Source organism: Melospiza georgiana, chromosome 9 (genome assembly GCF_028018845.1).
Source record: "Melospiza georgiana isolate bMelGeo1 chromosome 9, bMelGeo1.pri, whole genome shotgun sequence".
NCBI lineage: Eukaryota > Metazoa > Chordata > Aves > Passeriformes > Passerellidae > Melospiza > Melospiza georgiana.
Window position 1 is genome coordinate 17,827,144 of NC_080438.1, and position 22,720 is coordinate 17,849,863.

A 22,720-nucleotide genomic window follows, 5' to 3' on the forward strand; every position below is an offset into this window, starting at 1 on the left:
GCCCGGCTCCGCCCGGGCCCGCCCCGGGGCCGAGGCTGCGCGGCCGGGCCGGCACAGGCGGCCATGGGGCGGCCGTGGGGCGGGTGGCTGCTGCCCGTCGGTCTCCTGCAGCTGCTGGGCCCTGCCGGCGCCTGCCCCTGCCGGGACCCGCGGCTGTGCCAGCCCGTCACGGGCCCCGCCGGCTTCGAGGTGCGCGGCCCCGGCCCGGGCGGGCGCTGGCGGCGCAGGCGGGGCCGGGCCCGGCGGCAGCGCCGCTCGCAGCAAGTGCCGCGCCCCGGGCGCCGCTCTCGAACGGGGGCCCTGCGCTTGGCCCAGGCCGGGCAGGGTCCCCGGGCAGGGTCCCCAGGCAGGGTCCCCGGGCCGAGCAGTGTCTCCGGGCAGTGCCTGGGTCGGTGCTGCCCCGCACTCGGCCCCGGCTGCCATCCGTGCCCAGCGGGGATGTGCCGCTGCGGGAGCCGCGGGAGAATGCTGCTCCTGCTGAGAAGCGTTCAGGGATAACCAGGGTGCTTTTTACCCCTTTTCCAGGTATTCGTGTTTGATGTGGGGAAGGAAGCCTGGAAATCCTATGACTGGTCCAAAATTACCACTGTGGCGGCTTTTGGGAAGTACGATCCTGAGCTCGTGTGCTATGCCCACTCCAAAGGCGCGAGGGTAGTACTGAAAGGTTGGTTACACTGGAGAAACATGGGTGTTTATGATACGTGAATAAGATAAGGTACACAGGACTATATTACCTTGACATTTTACATTCAGTTGTATGCAGAGTATTAAAATCATTAAGAGAAATAATTAATAAGGCTTTAATGAACCCTTGACATTTTGCACGTGCTGGTATGCAGGGTATTGAAACCAACAGTGGATTGTGCCACAGTAGTAACCAAACCATCCCAGTGACATCTTAATGAAAGTTCTCTTAACAGGGAGCATCATTGCTATGGGGAAAGAGGGAGGAAAGAAAAAGCCGGATATTTGGGTCTGTATTCTGGATCTTATGTGGAGTACACAAAAGACAATGTAAGGAAAGGGATTTTAAGTAATTAGTATTTTGCACTTATATTAATCCCTCTGTATTAGGAAGTGGTTGAGTTTTAAAACTTACTCAGGAACTCTGTGCAGGTACAAATGTTGATTAGAAAGACAAAGTTCATTAGCTTACATGTTGTAAATACCTTTTGGCTCTGTTGAGAAAAAGCAGAATCCAGGACTACATTGTGGAAAACAGCAAATGTTAAACACAAAAGTAGCTTTCCTCTAAATATGACCAGTTAAAATGCTAAAAGTACTTTGATTTCAATAAAGGTAATTTACAATAGCTAAAGAATATTAAGCAGAAGCAAAAAGATTAAAATTATAGAAAAAGAAAGGAACTTAATTTTAACACCACTCTCTCAAAGAACCTTGGTAATCTTTTTTGGGGTGGTTTCTCAAAATTATGCTCAAGGAAAAAATGAACTCCTTTGTATTTTACCAGTATTGATATGGGCATTTTTAATGTTGTGTTTAAATTTGTTGGTTAACTAAAGACCAACTTTTCCTTCCTACTATTACTGTGGTGCAAATGCATGTTAACTCCTGAAGGCCTCTTGTCCAGGTGATGTACCTCTTCAGGAAATTGTTGATCCTGCTAAAAGAGCAGCATGGATATCCCAACAGGTGGATCTTACAAAAAAGCAGTATATGGATGGAATTAACTTAGATATAGAGCAAGAAGTTAATGAAACCTCCCCTGAGTATTATGCATTGACAGAGCTTGTTAAAGAAACTACAGATGCTTTTCACAGAGAAATAGCTGGATCACAGGTAATAATAATGTACTTTATGCAAACATTAAATTTATTCTTATGAAATGTAAGGACTTTTGGCAGTGCTGTTTAGCAGATGAAAAAGTTTATGCAGATCTAAATATAATATTCTAGTGAATGCTTAATTATGGATATTAGCTGTGATATAATCTTGTAAGAATCACTCTTTTTGACCTGTGTGAATTTCAATGAGAGATGGGCTTTGCTGAGATTTTTACATACAATGTTACTGCTATGTGTGAGCTGGCAGTTTTTAGTGTCCCTTAATGAATTGTTGAAAGCAGGGCAAATACAGCCTGCTGGGGCAAAACCTTGATAGATTTTTGGTAAATCTATCATGCAAGTTTTCAAGATTTGCACCATGCTTCATATTTTGGGGGGTTTTCATATTATATTTTAATTTCTTTGGTGGTATATGTTCACTAATGGGGTACTCACTTTATTATCTTCTGTTTGTTTGATCATATGAGCAGCTTCTTCTATAGTTCATTATTATCAAGATGTGTTAAACTGTACCATTTGGGAAATACTGTCTTTAAAAGTCATAGCTTTTTTGGGGTTTTTTTAGGAGATAACAAGGGCACCTAAGTGCCATACTTGGTACTAAATTGTGCATTTTTCCTTCAGGTAACCTTTGATGTGGCTTGGTCTCCAGCATGCATAGATAAAAGGTGCTACAACTACACTGGGATTGCAGATGCCTGTGACTTCTTATTTGTGATGTCATATGATGAACAGAGCCAGATCTGGACAGACTGTGTTGCAAAAGCCAATGCTCCTTACCTGCAGACTTTAGTTGGTGAGGACAGAACATCTCCCCAGGAGTCAGAACATTGCCATTTGCTCACATGAGTAGATAGAAAAGAGGGCTTTTTCTCAGACAGGTTTATTTTGCTATTGTTGCAGTAAGGCTTTGAGTGTGCTCAGATGTGTGTTGTCAGGGTATGAAGACAGTGTCCCTGGTCCTTATGCAGGGACAGACAGACAGACCTTCAGCCTTGTGTGTTGGTCCCTGTAACCTCAGGAGTGCAAAGAATGCTTTTGGAATGACAAATGGCAGCCAGAGCAGTGGTGTCTGCCTGGGATTGCAGAGAACCTGAAACATTTCTCTCATCTTTTGAACCTCTGCTCAGGGCAGATGGTTTTAAGTGTGAGAAACTGGAGCAGTTACTGGGATCTCAGTAGAGCAAGCCTCTCACTCACTGGAGAGTGCAGGTGAAGGCAAAGGACAGCTTGCACCTTGGCTTCTGGGTATCATGCAGTGGCTCTGGCCCTAAATTAATTGTAAGAATAAAAAGCATAGGAAAAGTAAAGATGCATGTTAATTTTTGTTTCCCTCAAAACTAGGATATGAAGAGTACATTGCTATGGGCATTGATCCTAAGAAGCTTGTGATGGGTGTCCCCTGGTATGGCTATGACTATGTCTGCCAAAACCTATCCACGGTAAGGTGAAGATTATTTGGTTGCAATCAAACTGTTAATTTTTTTCCCTGGAAAGATGTAACTAGATTTTGGTAATCTTGTTTTCGGACTGGGAAATACTGTGGTCTGATGGATAAGAGCATCAAGCTGGGACACAAACCAGAATCTTTTGCTTGGCTGATAACTCATGAGCAGTGTGTTACCAGACATTTTAGCTCCTTAGGCAGCCTGAATCCCATGACATCCAAGCCCTGTGTTTGGGTAAGGAGCTATAAATGTTATCTCTATGAGAAGAGATGAAGTCCAAAGGCCCTACAACACTTGTATGTGCCTTCTGAACACCACTGTAAAGACAGGTGCAACAACCTGTAGCAAACCTACGACTGTTACAGCATAGCAGTTTATGAGGTCTCAAATATTACTTATGAAAAATGTAAGGGTCAATTAAAGGTGGAAAAGATAAGACAACTGTTTAAGCTGAAGGGTATCCATCCAGTCCTGCATTACTGCAGATAAAAGAAAATGTAGCTGCTTTAATTTACTTTTTTCTACAAATAGTAGCTGCTGAATTTGCTTGAAGATTTGGAATTTTTGTGGCCCTCACGCCTTTTGTGAATTGTTCTTGGCTGTACTCCTATTCTGGAGTTGAGGGTATCTCACCTGACACTCATGGCTCCCTGTTTGTTTTCCAGGAGCATGTTTGTTCCCTCCCCAAGGTGCCTTTCCGTGGGGCTCCCTGCAGTGACGCTGCGGGGAGCCAGGTGCCCTACGCAGCCATCATGAAGCAGGTGAACAGTTCTCTCTCAGGGCTGCTGTGGGATCAGGTGCAGAAGGCTCCATTTTATGAGTACAAGGTAAGAGTCTTTTTCCAAGCCACTGAGGTGTGGAGTAAACATTCGTGAACCACAGATCTTTGACTATGAAGTTATTTGGGTTAGATTCTTCCTTTTATGTTTTCTACGTTTTGGTTTGGTTTGGTTTGGTTTTTTGGGTACCGTAAAGGATTGCTGCAAATTTGTCTTGAATTCCTAGTCTGAGAGAGGGATGCAGTGCCTGAAGACTACAGGAATAATAACAATCTCTATTACTTTCTAGTCTTCTTGAAATACTGCATTATGTCAAAAAGGACATTTTGGCACAAAGACATCCTCTAGCTCCATCCTAACACTGTCAGAGTTACTTTCATGAGTTGATAAATGATTTAAACTAAAAATGATTCTGAGATGCTCTTAATTTTGTCTAGCTTGATGCCTTGCATGCATGTTCTCTTCTGCATTTGTTTTCTACATGGACACAGTGAAAGAGTCCATAAATGACTGTGCTTACAAGAACACCACAGTGTGTCCATTTTGTCTTGTTTCTTTAAACATTATTTAAGCTTCACATGTTGGTGATAAAAAGATGTTGTAAGCAATGACCAGGTAAAAGCAGCATAACCTTGATAAAATTTTATAACCTCCTCTAAAACCGCTTATTGCTTAAAAAACCCACAATCTCAAACTAAATTCACCTGTTATCTTAGATACTGTATCTGAAATTTTAGCTGTATTTTTAAAAAATATTAAAATACAAATTAGATAAGCCTTTTTATCTAAATAGATTCAGTTAAATTGTGTCACTGTTTTATAACTAATATTCTACAATTTAAAAAAATCCAAATATTTGGCTTAGAATCTTTAATTGTCCCATGTGACAAAGAATTGATAAATCAGGAAAATATTAAATAAATCTACCTAGCTTGTTTCTCTCAGTTTTTAGTTGTACTTTTAACTGTGTTCAAGAGGAAATGTGATCACTGAGACTGGTATTTAAATGTTTTTCTAGGATTCTGTTGGTCAGTTCCACCAGGTATGGTTTGATGACCCTCACAGCATCTCTCTAAAAGCAGCATATGTGAAGAGTCGAGGCTTAAGGGGCATTGGCATGTGGAATGGAAATAGTCTTGACTATTCCAGGGAAGCTGCAGCAGAACAACAAACTCAAGCAATGTGGCAAGCTCTGACACCATAAGAACTGTGTAAACCCTTGATTTAGAATGATGAAAATTGGTAATTTTTTATTTTGGCTTACACTATCACAGATTTTAACTTTATATAAATATATTGTGATTAAAAAAACTTTAAAAACGAGGCAAATCAATCTTGTTGTTTTATATGCAAAGCTGTATTTTCATTCTTCAGAAAGTTCCATTGTTGCTTTGGAACAACAATCCTTGTATCAGTAGGTTTTTTTAAGACTGCTCATCTTTTTAATTTTTCACAGTTACTGTAAGTTGGTTAATGCTTGCACCCAATGTGTGTCTGGTAACAAGACCAATTGATGGATTTACAGGGCAGTCTCATAATGATGCTTTGCAAAAGCTGCCAGGTGCAGCAAATACTTATTCCTGTGTTACATGGTGCAGTCTCAGCCTTCTGACTTCCCAATCCAAACAGTATTTTAGCTAAGTCACTCTAGAATCAGATTAAACAGAATACTGGAGAGACAGATTATTGATTATATCCAGCTTGGTTATTTTTCTAGATGAAAAGATTTTTATGGACTGAAGAAATTACATAACATGAACTAGTTGCTGTTAAGATTTATATCAAAGTTGTTGTTAGAAAGGAATATTCAATAAACTCCAGTTTCACTGTGCTTATGTATCACATAAATTCCGCAGTTTCAAAAGCTGAAAATCTCTGACCTTAGCTTGAAGAAGAAGCATTAATATGAAGGTGACTTGGATGATGTTTCCTTCCATTTCAAACTACTTCCTGAAAACTAGAATTCAGAAGCTCATTTAATAAACTGCATATCTATTTTCCCACACACCCTAAGATTTATTCAGTAGCTTGTTTTTTTGTTTTTATGGGGTGTTGCCTCTGAGATAACAGGAGATTATGTTTTTTTTTCTAGTTCATATTTTCATAAAATCATTTGCCTAAAGAAGTTGTATAACTTTTTAAAATACACATAGTGATGTAAAGATTAGCTGGTATTTACAGGATTTTTTTGTTGAATAAAATGCTGCTCTTGGTAAGGCTTGTAAACAATGTTCTCTGTCTGTGCTTTACTTGTTTTACAGCTTACAACCCACACTGCTTGTCTGCTTCTCAGAACTGTTTCACAACCAGATTAAAGTGCAACTGGGCCCTGCTTAAGTGACTCTATTAATTAAAAAAATTATTTCATTAGGTAGATGTAGTCATTTGTGGGCTTGGTGGGGTTTTTGGTTTGGTTTGGCTGGGGGGCTTGGGGTTTTTTTGTCTGGTTGGTTGGGTTTTTTTGCTTGCTAAAGAGTTACCACAGTATGGCAGCATTACCATAATGGCTACTGGGGCCAAGACTGGAAGACTTCATCTGAAGTGTCTGCTTGATATTACAGGGGATGGAAAGCAGAAGGTGAAGCCTGCTGCTCTTACAGAAACTAAAAAATTCCCTTGACAAATCAGGTGGCTTTTCACTAGAACACCACTCTATAAGTCTTAAGAGAAACTCCTACATTTTATACATACATACATATATATATATATACACACACATATATATATATAAATATATATACACACTTCAGAACCTTAAATGCTTAAATACCGTGCAATGGATATTTGCTGAACTGAGAGTCTTCTGCTATGAATATCTGACCTGCAAAATTCTGAGGGCCAGCTGACTTAATTACAAAACTCTCCTTCCTGTAGCAGTCAAGAATCATGAATTGACAATACTATACTTTAAATTTAGGTGCTGATTTTCCAGTAGCTGGTAGCCTGCTTTCATATCTTAAATAAGACACAATTCTTAAATAGAGAATGTGAGCTTCAACCCTGAATTAAGCAAAAGTGGGTGTAGTTTTAATAATTTATTCAATCCTTTAGCACTAAAATCTTTGTTAAGTCCTATCTTTAAGAAAATAAATTGGATAATGGGTGGTTTGACTCAAGACATTTCTAACTTAGTTCTTCTGAGAGCTGCATAATTTTCTTATCCCATAACTTATTTCCCATGAGTGTTTCACTTCCAGTTATAAATACAGCCTTGGTAGCTTTTTAGCTGAGATTAATTTCTAGCATGTTATTCTTCTGCTCAATATAATAACATCTGGTTTGCAAAGAGGCAAACAGCAGAGCTAGAAAAAATTCCTATGAAGAGGATTCTAATTCCTCTTTCAGAGAATTGTTAATCTCAGGGCAGGCGTGATCTTGGAATTAAGGAAAGGCAGAACATGCAGGAGGTGTAAATTGGACCAGGATCATCATTTTAATGGCCCAAGAGAAAGCTTGCAGGCAAGCTTTCAAACTACAGAATACACTTAATGTTTTTGTGCCTTTCCTAATAAGAGAGGGAACAAAACCAGCTAGATATGGAAAAAAGTGAGATTATCTGAGATTTTGTTTATGCTTCATAATAATACAGTAATGATACATTGGTAATTTATAGATAGATGTATTTATAATGACAAAAACATACTCCAGTAAATAGCCAAATAAAGTGTTGCTGTATTTCTACAGAAACTATATTTTAATAATGTCTAAAAAATAGAATGTGTGAGCCTGAAAAAAAGGACAGGAGGTTATAGATTTTAGGTTTATTTCTTGGTAGGTATGTAGTTAATCAAAGAACATCAGCATGCCACTGGCATGTTACACAATTAACTAATTTGCACTTTAAAAATAACAGCTTAGTTTCAGCTGTTACTAGCTTAAACTGTATGTTTAAGTAGTTGACTGATCTTACAGTGAGATTTAAAAAGAAGTGAGCTGCATTACCTCAGTAGCCTAGTATACAAATTCCACAACATTTATATAGTTAATGTCTTTTTACAAAATTACTTCAAGAACATACAAATTAATGCTCTGAAACTCTCTTTCCCATACACTAGAGAGCTGTACATTTCACAGATGTTACTCATGTCATCTTCTTAAATTCCTGATATTCTGGACTGGAGAATTAAAGCTGAATGAATCTTCTTTTGGGTCAGTTCTGCTCTCAGTGCTTGTAAATCAGATGTTGCTTGCTTTCTCATCTGCAAAAGAACCCATCATTTAAGGAATGCCAATTTAAGAAGGCTTTTTTTGGAGGTGACATGCATATAGGTTTATATAACTAAGACTGAATTTTATACAGGATGGCTGAATACAGAATGCATCTTTCATCTGTGAAATTTTATGTGTCCTAGCACCACTTTGTTCTGTAATTTGCCTTGATGTTTTGGAAACAACTGCAAAAATAATTGTTCTTTCCACTCCTTGCTAGACAATGGAGGAGTCATAATAATTCCAACCACCCTGGAGTAGCCAGTAAACAGGAGCATGGGCAATCTCTGTGATGTAGAACACTCCTATTTCAAGCTTTCAGAGCTGGAAAGCTGTCCAGGGTGAAGGCCTATACCACCTCTTCCCTCCAAAAAGAGTCATAGGCAACACTGATATGGAATAAAGCAGATGAAGAGGTCTGCAATCTTCTTAGACAGCTTTTTCTCTTTCTTAGTTTTTTTGGGGGACTTTTTTCATTTTTTTCCCTTTATACCATTTTTCTTTTTTTAGCCATGGTCTATTTATTATTGCTCAGTGCCTCACCACACGAGGTGTATTTCTTCAATTACCTTTTGAATGAAATGGGAATTTCATGAACAAGATTGTGAACCTTAGCTTACACAGTACACTGAGTATCTAAGTTGCTTGGATGCCATACATTCCAAATCATCTGATAACCTGTGTCCTGGAGTAATTTAGCTCAAATGCTAAAGTCACAACACCTAACACCTTAATACTAACAGCATAAAACAAGAACTGTTTAGCAAATATTTACATCATCTAATAATTGAGAAGTTCTACTTTTTTTCTATACATTGCCACATTTTGACTGTTCTAATAAAAGGCACAGTACCTTAATTTCTATGAGGAGTCTCATTTTTGTATCCTCTAGCTTCCTCCTCAGTTGATGGAGTTCGTGCTGCACTGTGGCAATCCGGATGATTGTGTAATTCTGTGTGAAACAACAACAAACCTCGAGGTGCAGCATTAGTGCATCTGTCCCTCACTGGGTGTTCCTTCACCACTCAGAAGCAATCCTCTAACAACCTCTTTCCAAATTCCCTGCCTGCCCAGCTGGCTGGTGCCTGCCTGGCTGCACGTCGCCCTTGAGGGCTCAGCCTCACCGCTCTGCAAATCCCAGCTCCCTTCTCAGGGGGCTGCCCACTACAGAAAAGGACCAATAATGTATCTGAGCATAGCCACGACACAATGTCAACCCTACTCCTATTTTTATTTCGTAGATATTTCAAGATAGCTCCAATAATACATGTTTGTATATGATATACACTCTTAGATTGTGCATGCACACATCTTTCAGATGCAAGAAAGGGACATCTATTTTTCCTAGGCTAGCTTCAGTTTTGTTTTCAACAGCCTTGCTTCCATTAATGCATTTAGAAAATTAGCAGGCACAAGTGTTGGAAAGGGTGTTTCCTCCTTTTCTTTTATCTTTTTTCCTTTTAATCCCTCTGAACTTCCTGTGAAACTCACAGTTGCACAATAGTTGAAGTGCAACCACTTCAAAAGCTACAGATGTGTTTTCTGTGCTCCAAACATTCACTACCTCCTTGTATGAAATCTTGGATGATAGAAACAAAGTAGAACTGAACAATCCATTAACTACACTGAACAGAAGGGGATTTTGTTACAAAAAGGTACCAACAGAAAGCAGAAAGAAACAAATGCTCAAACTCAAGCACTTCTGCAGTCTTTTGGAGACAAATGACCTGAAGGAACTCTGTCCCTCAGATCATTGAGCTAAAGGTAGTTTACAAGTTATTGGTTGGTGATAAATCTGTTACTTTATGTTTTATACAAAAAACCCTCAGACTGTGAAAAAAGAGATAATAAATAATACAAGCACATACCTTGGAAGTTGTTGTTTTGTTTGGTCGTTTTTGGCTATTTCTGGCTTCCAGTTGCAAGAGCAATTTCTGGTGGCAAAGCTCTAAATCTTGTTGCAGTTTGTTTAAAGTGTCCTCCAGTGAAACTGTAGCTTTCTTGGTTTCAAAGTACTTCTTCTTCCATTCCTCACGCACTGCACAGGAGAACAGTAACAGGGTTTGGTCTTGTTCACCTTATCATAAGGTCTGCTGAAGGCAGTCATGACAGCTCATCCCACAAGCTTCAGCTGGCCAATGCACCCACTGAAACCTGGCAGGAGGTTTCTTTAAAATAAACATGTAGCGAAAAAAATCTTCATTCAAGTTACATTCTCTCTAAATGCAATTGAATTTTCACATAAATCTGCAACAAAGGGCTCTGTCTGTCCACTGAGATAAAACACAGGGTCCAAACCCAAAGTTTATTCAGCCTGGCTGTTCTGCAGCACCTAGGTGCTCCTGTGAAGAGTGGTATGCCCAGCACAGTCTGAATTCCACAGCTCTACTGTACCAGAAAATGTAGCATTGTAGATTTAAGCAAAATTTATGCTCCTCATGGACAGAGATTTGGAACAGCTTCAATTTGACATCCCAGATTATAGGGAACAGTCAGTTACTTTTACACTTCACTATGATTCTCCCTGTGCTGTCAGTGTGCTATCAAGAGGTGGCACATAAATGCCCCTGAATGTGGCAGTCTTATGACCACTGCAAATCTGCAGTGTCTTAAATGAATCCCTTCTTTCAAGGCATAGTTTATGGGAGCAGGACAAGTGAAACTTACCCAAAACAGCTCAGCTGTTGGAGGATGACTCTGTGCCAGGTAACTGAGAGTGCCTGTCAGCATGGCACTCTTAGGAGGATATTAAATACAGGCTTGGATGGCTGTTACTGCAGAAAATTCTCTTTCCTTAATACCTTGTAAAGAAACATGCTTGCTATGTGCCCTTACTTACAAAACTCTTCAGGTCTGATTAAAAAATAAATTCAGAGGTACAGATGCTTGTTGCACAACCTGCAGAAGCTGTTTGAATCCTTGTGAAATAACCTTTATTTTACCTAACTGGATAACATAATTTAAGGCAATGCAGGTGCCATTTAGGGCTTATCTCTACCTTGAATTGCAGCTCCATGCTATTACAGAGTTACTGCTTCACACACACAAGTGTGAGGTTTTTAAATACAAATTCCCCAGGCTGTGCAGCCATGTCCTTAGAGAATAACTGAAAGAATGATCTCTCCTTTCAATGAGCTACAAGTAATATTTGAGACTAGAATGACTTAGTGACATTTAAGCACAAAGAGAAAGCTCTCAAAACATCAAAATTATTAAATCTCATTTCTGTATAACTGGGATGTGACTTAGGGAAGATAGTTTTAAGTATAAACTTGAAAATAATTTTATGAAGAATATTTATGCAAAATTTCAATGAGATTTGACCTTGTTAAAAACCAAAGTTTGTCCAGCTTGTCACAACAGGCTTGGAACTTCCATGTCATAAGCTGAATACCATTGGATAGGAGGAACAAAAATTATTATGCTGCAATTTACCTGAAGCCCTATCAACACAGTACAAGCCTCTTGTAAGCTAAAGACAGGATTAGAAAATGCCAGGCTGCCCTGGGCCTCAGAGAAAAGCCTGCAGTAGCTCTCTGAGCACTGCACATACATGAGACATAACCTGAATAGTTTAGGAAAGCCAGAACAACCTTAACTTTATAAGACATGCCACAAAGAAAAAAAAAGTGTAAGGAAACATTGCAACCTTGAATATTTCTAGCATGATATTACACCAAATTAGTCTTCTTGGAGCTATTGGTTAGCAGACTGATCTCTCTGTAATTAAGCTCACTGACAAGGAGACAAATATTTTCACATTGGTTTCACTGTAATTTCTCAATCAATCCAAATTCCAAAATAAATTAAAAGTGTACCATGGTATCCCCTCAGCTTATTTTGCTCCAGTAGCCCTTTAGCTTTTTTTCTCAGTTCTTCTCTAGTTTTTTCCATGTGCCTTCTGTCTTCCTTCATTTGTTGCAGTTGTTCTGCCATCCTGTTTTCTAAAGATATTACAATTATATTTAGCAAGCATTTGAATACTCTAAGTACAAAGGATCAGTCAAGACTTTTGTAATGCACTCATCACAAATAATGCCAAAAGCTCTGTCAGAACAAGCAATAGAAACAATTTCATTTTAATCAGGTTTCATTTTAAGCTAACTTTTCAGAATGGCTGGTGCTTTAGAAAAAGGGGGAAATCCAGCATGCATCCAGGCATGCACACACACATGCAAACAAACATATTTCTGTATGTTTAGACAATGTATCACTAAAACTATGTAAGCAAGAAATATATTCACTCCATACATTGCAAACTCTTCTCAATGAAGCCTAAAAAGCCTCCAAAAGACTATTTCTTGCTTAAAATACATTGCAATAGAAACTGTAGAGAAATCTTGCCTGAAACTCCAGCTTGCAGGACAATATCTGAGACTTTCACTAGTCTGCAACAATAGGTCTAACACTTAACTTCTCACTATCCTCCCCCTCAGCAACACTACTTGTGGTTTTCTTTGCTACATTCTCACTTCAGCCTGCAGCATTTAATCTGATCTCCCTCCTTTTCTCCTTCCATCCACTTGACAAGTTGGGTTTTCTAGTGCTGGGAACCTGCAAAGCTCTAGGACAGTCCATGCAATCATAAATACCTGGAATTTTCCATTAATAAATTAAAATTTGTAACAATACTGTGAATTAATGCATGTATAGTATAGGTATTTATGTCTTCATTGAGTCTTCAGTCTTGATTAAAAGTTCACTTCCTTGTAATTTCTTGGAATCATGTACTCACTTGCTGCCTGAATTACAGGAACTTGAGCTGGATTTACAGTAAATGCCAAAAAAGGTGAACTAGGAGCTGAAATACACTCTTTTGGACAAGTAAGATGATTTTGCTTGTTTTCATCTGCCTATAGAGTCAAAAGACACAACTATAAGTATATCACCATAATCCTGAATAGTTACATTAGACACATGCCCTGAAAGTGGCCTGAGTGAAGGAGAGGGCTGAATTTGACTTCAGGCAGGATTTTTTAGTCTGTTACCAGTACCCATGACCACTAAATTACAAACAGCTGGATCTCTGCAAACAAAATGAGAGTACTGAACACTTCATCACACAGAACACATACAAAAAACTACAGATTATTGCTACTGGTTCTTGTCCATGCCCATAACCCCCAAGTTACTGATGGTCCCATGCAAGACCAGGAGCTAAGGGCCTTAAAATGGCCACCTGGTTTGTTAATTATGAAATAAAAACCTGCCAATTTCTAAACTAAAATCTGTAATTGTAGATTTTAATTGTTTAGAAAGATAGTTGATATTCATTAGAAAATCTAAGCTAAGTAGCACAGCATGAATAAACTTTTCTCAATTATTCTCAAATCTTTCATATTTATAATGAGTCACCAGTCTTACAAAATGAGACTGTTTCTAGGTGGAGGACTATATTTATTGCTCAAGATTACTAGGAATGTTACCTTGAAAAACATACCTGATTATCCAGTTTTTCACCAAGAACAACTCTAGTCTTCTTAGTTCTGTTTTGCTGCAAGCTAAGATAAAATCAAAAAAACAAGTGAAAGTTCACCAAAATGTTTTTTCCCTCCTTTTCTTTCATTTATTTGAAGTCTATAAAGTAAGTTTGTATTGGTGAATTAATATTATCCATTATTTTAGGAGATGTATTATTTGCTAACCTTTGTTTTTTGTGGACATAATCTGTAGTTTGGTCTTCCCTTATTTTAAGAATTTCAGCACCCTGTATTCTGTCTCTTCTTAATTTGGTATCTTTTTGGTGCTCATTATTTTCCATGTTTGCTAGTTCTGTGACAGGATAGTGATGACAAAAATACATAGATTACACTTGCAAAAATCAGGCTGGTTTGACTGTCAATGACTGGGCTTTCCAACCTGTATTGGAAATTCAGTGAATCAACACAGCAAGTCGTGTTATCTCTAGGATTTGGAAATGCTCCATAAATAACAGAAGAAAGAAATCAAGGGGGAAAAAAGGTATTTTTGTTATTAGAATTTATATCTGACTGATTCCGGTGATTAGGCAAATGTATCAACTACAGTAAAGTGTTTCTCTATATCAGCACACAGTGCTAATGAAGGACCACATCTCTCTGAAACACATCATCATTATTTTTAAAAAATGGAATATTGCTCTCATAGTGCTATTCCAACTTACACTTTAATTACAGATTCCTTAAGACTTAGCTTTACTTTGCTTTAGCAAAAAGACAATAACAAACATGTGTACCCTTTTGATATTTAATGTGATTTTGGGGTCTTTGGTTACCCTGGCCTTGTTCATCACTGTGGTTTACATGAGTAAGAGCAGTTCCTTTGGCTTTGTCATTCCACCTAGAAGCATTGCAGTCTTCTTCATCTTGGCTGAGATGATTCTGCTCAGAGGTCAGTAATACCAGGTCCCACTTTCCAGACCCCTGGTCTGCAGGACTGGAATGACTTGGTGTGAAGAGAGATCCATCAGATCCACTTTGATCTGTATAGTAATTGATAATATGTCAGAGATATTATTTACTGTATGGTTAACATTTACTGTAAATGTTAACCATAATATTTATTTTTCTTCTCATTCATCACCCTCCTTCACCACACTGGTTAAGCTTACCTTTTTCTTTAAACTGTTTTTCTGGAATCCTGTTGTTATTGTCTTGCTTATTGTTTGTGTGTGAAACTGGAACAGGCTCTTTCTCACCCCATTTCACAGGACTGGGCACTTCCACATTTTCTACCTGATGCCTGCTTTGTATTCTTTCTAAAAATGGTTTGCCTTTTTTAGGTTTCTGTTGGGAAAGGCTGGATAATCTTGATCCATGACCAAACCTATTAACTTTTTCACTAATGTGATGTTTCTGTTGAGGTGATGATAGCAATGGATAAACATCTTCAAAATAATCCACTCCAGGTAGTAAATATAATTCAGGATAAAGTGCCTGAAATTGCAGATTATATCCATCAGACACAAAGAAAATGTGCAATGTAAAGTTTTAGAAAATGGTACCTTACAAGCCACTCAGTACTTACATAAGGAGGAGCAAATGACTTCAGTTCCAGTTCTGTTTCCTGCTTTGCTTTCACCTCAGAAGATAAAATATGGAAACATAACAAATAAAATACTTTTTTCATCAATAGTGTTGCATGTGACATATGCACTCTATTGTCATTTTTTACATACTGCATTCTTTTATAACCATCACCATAATCTGTAGTGGCTTTATGGAGTAAAAGTATCTCAGAGTACATTTGTATTTTCTGACAGAGTTCTGCAACTTTGTCTATTTTTCAAAATCTTAATCAGACCCACAAGATTACATGCACGTACTGAATGGTTTTTTATCCTTTGCACCTGATCCAACAGTCCCAGGAAAAGAAAATTTGCAACTTTCTTTATCAAAAGTTGCTTCAAGCTGAATCTGGACAGAAATGCTGAGTCTCACGTAATTTTCTCTATTTCCCTAATACAGGCATGCAAAATATGGAATGTATATGGAAAAAAAGTCAAATATTATCCTATGTCTTCTTGTATTTATAATTTTCCTTCATATTCTTTTTGTGACAAACACTTTCACATTTAAACAGTTGTCCTGAAAACAAAGTCTAAAATAGTCAATATGTATTTGAAAGATGTGCTCCAACGTAAGGAAAAGAAATCTGAGCTTACATTCAAATAATTATATTGAATTAAACACAAAGGTTCTATATAAAAAAGGAAGAGCAAATGAACATGATTTTAGTTTATGTTTATCTTTTCATTTAAGAGACCCCTGCTTGGAAGTAGGGCACAGCTCTTAGTTCTGCTTACATTGTTAGAGTTGTGAAACAGAAGACTAAGGGGAGAGAACACTCAACAAATATTTGATCATGGAGATGTAATTCAATGAGGTTACCATGACCCTAAACAACAAATAAAGCAGTTGGTTTATTGCTTTACACTTTGCTATAAAGTTAAACATCAAGCAACAGTAAATATCTCAAAGAAAAACTGTATCTTTCATTTGTCTCTATAAATCCTCATGTAGGTTACCAGTACCTTTAATTCTCTATTAACATAAAATATTTTATTCATTTGCTGACATTATAAAGGCAGGAAAATTTCTCCATTTATCTCTGAACTATGTGGAAATGAAAATGAATCATCTTACTTATTGTCATCCAGTTAAGAAGGCCTCAATTCACTGAAACATATGAATACTTTCCCATTTAGATTGTATCACACTCTTTTAAGTTTCTTTTCATGTATTTCCACCTAGTTTTTGCAAATCACTTAGTATTTATTCTAATCTATGTGAGAGTGATTTTAGTGATAATTCATCTAGAAATGAAATAAAGAAAGGCACCAAATTTCCTGCTTGTAGTTAGTTTCCAAATTCATGAGAAAGAGGTGAAATGAGACATGGAAAAGGTATTCTATACTTACATAAATGACTTATATCTTTGTGTGTTACATGAACAAACTTTCAGTTGGACTAATTTTGAAGTTTATTTAATCTTTAGCTATATTTTGTAAGATATATATGTAGAACTGATGGAGGAAGAGTTATGATTCACACATGTAGGGGTTTCATTACTGACATCTCAGGCTGTATTATTGAACTAAACAGTGGAACTTCCAGAGAAGCTTTCATTCAGAGAATATCTTAAATGCTTTTGACAGGTCATAGCAGGAGCCATTAGAGGAACTCTGACTGACCTTCCATTGCACTTTGTCAACTGAATAATCCCCAACCTTGTACAGGTAGTAATGGCCTTATGGGTTTGGGTTTTTTTTAATGCAACCAGATTTGTCATATTTAACCCATGGACTCACCAAAACCATTATATTTTCACTGGATGGTGACTAATTATACCAGTTGCTTTAAAGGGTACTTGTAATACAACTGTCCAGCTTTGGCCTTGCACTTGGGGAAGCAGATATGCTCTGACAAGAGCTTAGGCTGCAGCATGTTTAAAAGAAATGCTAACAGTGCCCCTAAAATTATCTCTACTTTATGTGATATTATTTCATCTGCAGGAATGAAATCTCTGCTTTAAATTATATAACAGAAAAGCATTAAAGAAAAAAAATTAACTTACCACTGCTAGTTTTTTCCCAATGCATTTTAAAAATCTGAATTTATCTGCGACTGTCACTCCACCCAGGTACTCTCCAAGCCTCTCCCGCAGCACTCTTAATGTGATGTGAGGAGACACCCTAGAATGTTGTCATTCATTAATACATCTGTAAGACCAAATAATGATGGCTAGTTAGTAGGAGGGGGAAGGTAAAGGTCTGTGCATGCTGCATGCACAGCCAGAATGACCCAAACTGGGAGCTGTGTCCCAGAACTGAAGCCAGTTACAGACAGGCCAGAGGGTTTTGGGGTGGCACTCAGAACACTGCACCCTAAGGGCTGTCCTAACATTAACCAGCAAGACTCACCTTGTACACACAAAGGGAACACATGGAAGCAGACAAAATATGAAATTTACTTCTTCAGAATGCTGTTGCTCATCTGCAGATGAATAACACCACTGGAAGCTACAGTCATGCACTTCCATACAAGTGACACAGTTTCATGGGCTGGACCAGGACTGTTGAACATTCCCTTCAAGCATCCAGGGCCAGAGGAGCCTTCAGCACTGTCCACTCCAAGCAGCAGGCACATTCCTTTGCTTTGTCTTTTCCAGCACAAATTCACAGTTGGGTGTGTGCATGTGTGCATGCAAATGTATTTTAAATAAAAACCAAACACTGCAGTGTGAACATTTCCACCATGATTTGAGGATGAGAACGTTGACACAAATATGAATTACATCATTTAATGTACTACTTGAAAGTATGCAAATATTTAGGTAATGAGCTCAGTAGAAAGATCACTACAGAATAAAAAGCATCTCTGCACAATAAATCCAAATGTGCCAGAGGCATACCAAAGCACTGCAGCACAGCACAAGCAATTCTAATTGTTCTAAGCTGCCATATAAGAAACCAGGGAACAAATGCAGGCCTGAGACTGTTAATCACCCACTCTGATTAAGTGGCAGGATGATTTTGGCCCAGGCAGCTCTGACTCCTCAAGCAATGCACAGACACAGCTTGGGGGACAGCACGTGCCATTCTCAGCAAACAGTACAGACAAGAACCTGCCAGGTCTTCAACATTACCCTGTCAAGGTTTGTTTGCACTTGCAAGCAGCCCTTTAGGCCTTCAGCTCACTGCTCAAGCATGTAGTAAAAACACTGCCATTTTCATCTCATGAACACCATGCTTGCCTTGTATTATTTCAAATACCCTGGACTTAGAGGACCCTCCTCAAGATCATAAAACGTCTGCAGAGTGGACACATCTACAATTTATAATGGGGGAAAAGTATCTAGGTATCCAGATCCTGAGATATAGGGCAGAAATTTAGCTCAAAATTGTTTGCCAGTGCAGCTGCTAGGAAAATGCAATAATATTAGTCTGTCACTTGCTGCCACTGGCTGGCACAAAACAGTCACATACAAGTCACTTGCTTCAGGGTGTCCCTTTAAAAGCAATGCAAACTGGAGTTCATTGCAGGCATCTTATCCAGAAAAAATAAAAGTTTGGCTTCTGTGGTGAGGAATGAGGAATGGAAAAAAAAGCTCACAGAGGCTAAGAAATCGAGTTCATGGGAACAAGAACTCAGCGCCATAGATAATTGCACCCTTAACATCTTCCTCTAATTTCACAGCTAATGGAAGTGGCCTGTACTTTGACCCAGGAATCCTTTGGAAAGCTGACTCAGACAGCACTGGGACTGTCAAGCTGACTGAACAACAGAGCTATCAACAGGTCCAAGTCACAGGAGTACCAGTAATTCCTTCTCCTGGATTATAATAAAAGAAGTTTTTAAAAATATTTTTTGTTTTTAAAGACAGTGATTCACTGGCCAGGTACGAGTTATGTTGATGGTAATGTCCTTTATCATTGCATAGTACCCCTAGAAGAATTAATTAGCAATTATCTAAGAGTCACTAGCAAGCAACACTATCCAGGTAGATACAAACCCACTGAAATCAGTGAGAATCCTAGTTTAATTTCATGCCTCAGTGAAATAAATTTTCACTAGAAAATATAGGGCAGTGGCAGATGTCTATGACATGAAATTAAGTTACCACTTCACACCTGTATTCTGCACCTCTGCTGCAGACTAGAACAGCAAACAAAATGAGTTTATGCTCTTATTTTCTCTGGTTTTGAGCAGCCTTTCAACAGAAGCAGCTGTGAGAATGAATGCATTCTGCCCTACATGCTCCTAACTGATTGCTGTCAGTCTTTTCAGCTACACTGTATATTGTCTCAAGTGGACAATACAAGACTCAATTTAAACTAATTAAAACCTCTATTCCCTGTACTTTTAGCTGAATTGACAGATTTTGCACAGATGTAGACAAGGTGTATGTAAAATCTCAGTTTCAATACTCATCTTTACATTATTTGATTTTTCTACAACTTGTCACCACACTAGATACTGAATTTTGTGAGCAAAGTGTTTTAGGAGTATTAAAAAAAATTTTCAAAGTTTTGACAGATGAAAAATACAACTCCTTGTGCCAGGTTTGAGCCTAGGACTGGGAACCAGGGTATTCTTTCACTAAGTCCTTTAAACAGCTACCTGAGAGCACACACAGTGCACAGCGTTGTGCACAGCCTTTCACTTTCTTCTTTCAAGATGAAAGAGGAAATGCTGCTGGTTCGTGGGCTGTAAGGCTTTCCCTTGAGAAACAAGGCTTCAGCTCTTTCTCTGGACTGAGAGAGCTCAGATCACACTATCCCTCTTCCTGGGAACTGACAGGCTATCCAATCTTCATCAAGCCATTCTCTTGAAGGCTGGCCCATTGCCCAGAAGAATTCCAGCTTTTGATAATCAGACTCAAGGAGACAGAAAGAATGTAAGATGTGATTTTACAATATAAATCTTTCTACAGAAATACTAGCACTGCTCTGGAAGTGCTTTTCAATGTCTACACCATGCCTGACACAGTACAAATTAACATAATGCTGGTTATGGTCACCACTTACACTCCAGACATTTCATTAGACAACAAGTTTCTGCTGCAGATGTAATTGTGCTCTCTAGAGCAACAGTTGGACTAAAAGTTGGACTGAAGGACAGTGTGAAGGACTTACCATGTACATGAAACCTAAAACCACACTCACCTTATAAATCCAGCTGAGACAAATTTGCTAGTAAGAGCTACACTAACTGTATTCAGCTTGAAGTTCCACACTTCTGCTGGGACACAAAAAACATGAAGTTCCAACAGCTAGAAGAAAAGAGCAGATGTAAATGTATTATCATCCTCTTCCTATACACTTTGGGTTTTTTAGGTGGACTTCCAATTTGTGTAGCAGGAATGGTTCCCTCTAGCACAGGGACTAGAACAGTGAGGCCCTGTCTCACAGTGATGACTAGATTGTGACAACAGTGACAGCAGAGCAATTTGTGACTGAGTGCCAGCTGAAATAAGTCACATTAGAACAAGCTCCCCAATGGAAGTGAGATAACGGAGAGCCTGTGCTACTGCTGTGTATCACTGTGACAGCAATGGAGAGATCTTACCAAAACCAGTTGATACTCTGGAGTGTCGTGACTACAAGAATCCCTCAGCTGAAATCCTACCTTTGTTCATCTCATAAAAAATGCAAAGCCCTGAAAACTTGATTCAAATAGCACCACAGCTTGACTGTGTAATCAAGAAAAAAAATTTTAAAAATATTTCTGACTGTTTTAAATAATATTAGCTACCTTGGAAACCCAAAAGTATTCCTGCTAATGTCTGCAAAAAGAATAACTAAGCTGGCTCTGAGCAAGGTTCACTTGGGCTGTGTTGAGACCTGTGGCAGTTGTTGCACTGCTAATTTCCAGCTCTTGGTATTTTTAGTAAAACTCAGACAGTATTGACAAGGGTGATATACTTCCATTTAACTAAAAACCATGCAAATAATCTATATTAAATACTTCCGCAAGTGTTGAGTTATTAATATGAACTAGAAAATAATTCTTTCTACATATACTATTTTAAAAGCAGGTATTCTAGAACCTTAATGTATTCTTACATTTTGTTTGTGAAATCTAAAAAATCTGTGTGGAAAAGCACAAAATCTCTCACCTGTGAAGTTCGAGGTCTCATTTGATTCAATGACATGTTGGTCCCTCTGTGTGACCACAGCAAATGCCAGGAAGGCTTTCTAATTTTCTTTTTGATTGAAGCATTCTTTAAGAATGAGTTTCATGATAATCTGTTGTGACAGAAGTTACTCCATAAATATCCTTTTTTCATTTACTGATCTTCATTTCACTTATGAAAACGGAAGTCGTGTGCTGAGGCAGAAAGCTTCCAGCTAACTGCAAACAGAACCAACCACACCTTCTACACAAGTGAGTGTCACCTAAGTAACTGGGGGAATTGCTAAATCATAGCCCTGAGCCTCTGAGATCTGCCCTAGAGCATTTCCTCTTAACATTTCCTCCCCTTTCATAAAAATATGAATTTGGTAGTATACAATTTTCTATACAATTCCACTGTTTTCCTAAAGACAGAGACCTAACCCCATAAAACAAGATTCTTGCAGGACTTGGATCTGATAAAGTGATGATTATTGTGAACTGCAGCAAACACATTGTGCCAGCCAAATGCAGTGTTCTGAGGAAATGTGACTGTGCTGGGCAACCATGGCAGAAAAATACTTCCATAAATTATAACCGTGGTTCCGTCCTAACATGTTATAGAATCAGGGAACAGTTTGGGTTGGAGGGGACCTTGGAAGGCCAGCTAGTCCAAGCCCTGCAGTGAGCAGGGACATCTCCCACTGGGCCAGGTTGCCCAGACCCCCACGTCCAATCTTGAATGTTTCCAGGGGTGGGGCATCTCCCACCTCTCTGGTTAATCTGTTCCAAGCTTTTACCACCTTTAGTAAAACTTCTTCCTTTCACCTCTCATCAACCCTCTCTTAGTTTAAACTCACCCACGTGGTCCTATTGCAACAGGCCCTGCTAAAATGCTCGTTTCTGTCTTTCTCTTTTTGTTAGGAGTTTCCTTGGTGTTCTCTTTGAAGGCTCTTCCAGCCCCTCTGAGGTTACAAACCTCCTCTGGATTTTCACCTACTAAACTCAGGCACTGTTCTCCTGCTCTCAACAGCAGATCTCTCCACTCCTCCTGCCTCTACCCCAGCTACTTCTAATTCACCTGCTTTTGAGCACGAGTGACCAGACCTTCCAAGTCTCACCCTGGTGCTGTGGAATTAAGATTTCCTCATGTCAGTGGGAAATACCTGCTTAACAGGGTCAGCGTCTTTACTTGCGAGCTCCCTCAAATGGCCCGGGTGTGACACCCACCACTGCCCCGGTCACTGCCCGCCGCAGGCAGGCACAGCACGGGCTGCTGCCATTGCTCCCGCCGACAAGGGAAGATGCTGTACCTGATGTCACTCCGTGCCCCGCTTCACTGCCGCTCCCGGGCACTTCCTGCAATGAACAGCACCAGAAAACTG

The 22,720-nt window shown here is 38.9% G+C and overlaps 2 protein-coding genes across 3 annotated transcripts; one reads left to right on the top strand and one right to left on the bottom strand.

Moving 5' to 3' along the window:
- The first annotated feature begins 48 nt into the window (after positions 1–48).
- Positions 49–6,359, top strand: CTBS (chitobiase). 2 transcript variants are annotated; one of them, XM_058030572.1, is made up of 8 exons: positions 63–189; positions 526–664; positions 1,592–1,800; positions 2,430–2,601; positions 3,150–3,247; positions 3,919–4,080; positions 5,051–5,274; positions 6,294–6,359. In XM_058030572.1, exons 1-7 carry the CDS (start codon positions 64–66, stop codon positions 5,234–5,236), a joined length of 1,092 nt encoding a protein of 363 aa, XP_057886555.1. In that variant the 5' UTR covers position 63; the 3' UTR covers positions 5,237–5,274; positions 6,294–6,359. The 2 variants fall into 2 exon arrangements, with proteins under 2 accessions (XP_057886556.1, XP_057886555.1); XM_058030573.1 differs by having other exon boundaries at positions 49–189; positions 5,051–6,348.
- Positions 6,360–7,901: 1,542 nt separating this feature from the next.
- SPATA1 (spermatogenesis associated 1) lies at positions 7,902–21,375 on the bottom strand. Its single transcript, XM_058030571.1, has 13 exons — positions 21,340–21,375; positions 20,387–20,493; positions 17,296–17,413; positions 15,247–15,300; positions 14,831–15,155; positions 14,495–14,701; positions 13,887–14,013; positions 13,682–13,742; positions 12,977–13,094; positions 12,060–12,185; positions 10,110–10,279; positions 9,095–9,193; positions 7,902–8,231 (listed from the first exon to the last, which is right to left on the bottom strand). The coding sequence occupies exons 1-13, from the start codon at positions 21,373–21,375 to the stop codon at positions 8,127–8,129; spliced, it is 1,653 nt and encodes a 550-aa protein (XP_057886554.1). The 3' UTR covers positions 7,902–8,126.
- Positions 21,376–22,720: the final 1,345 nt, after the last annotated feature.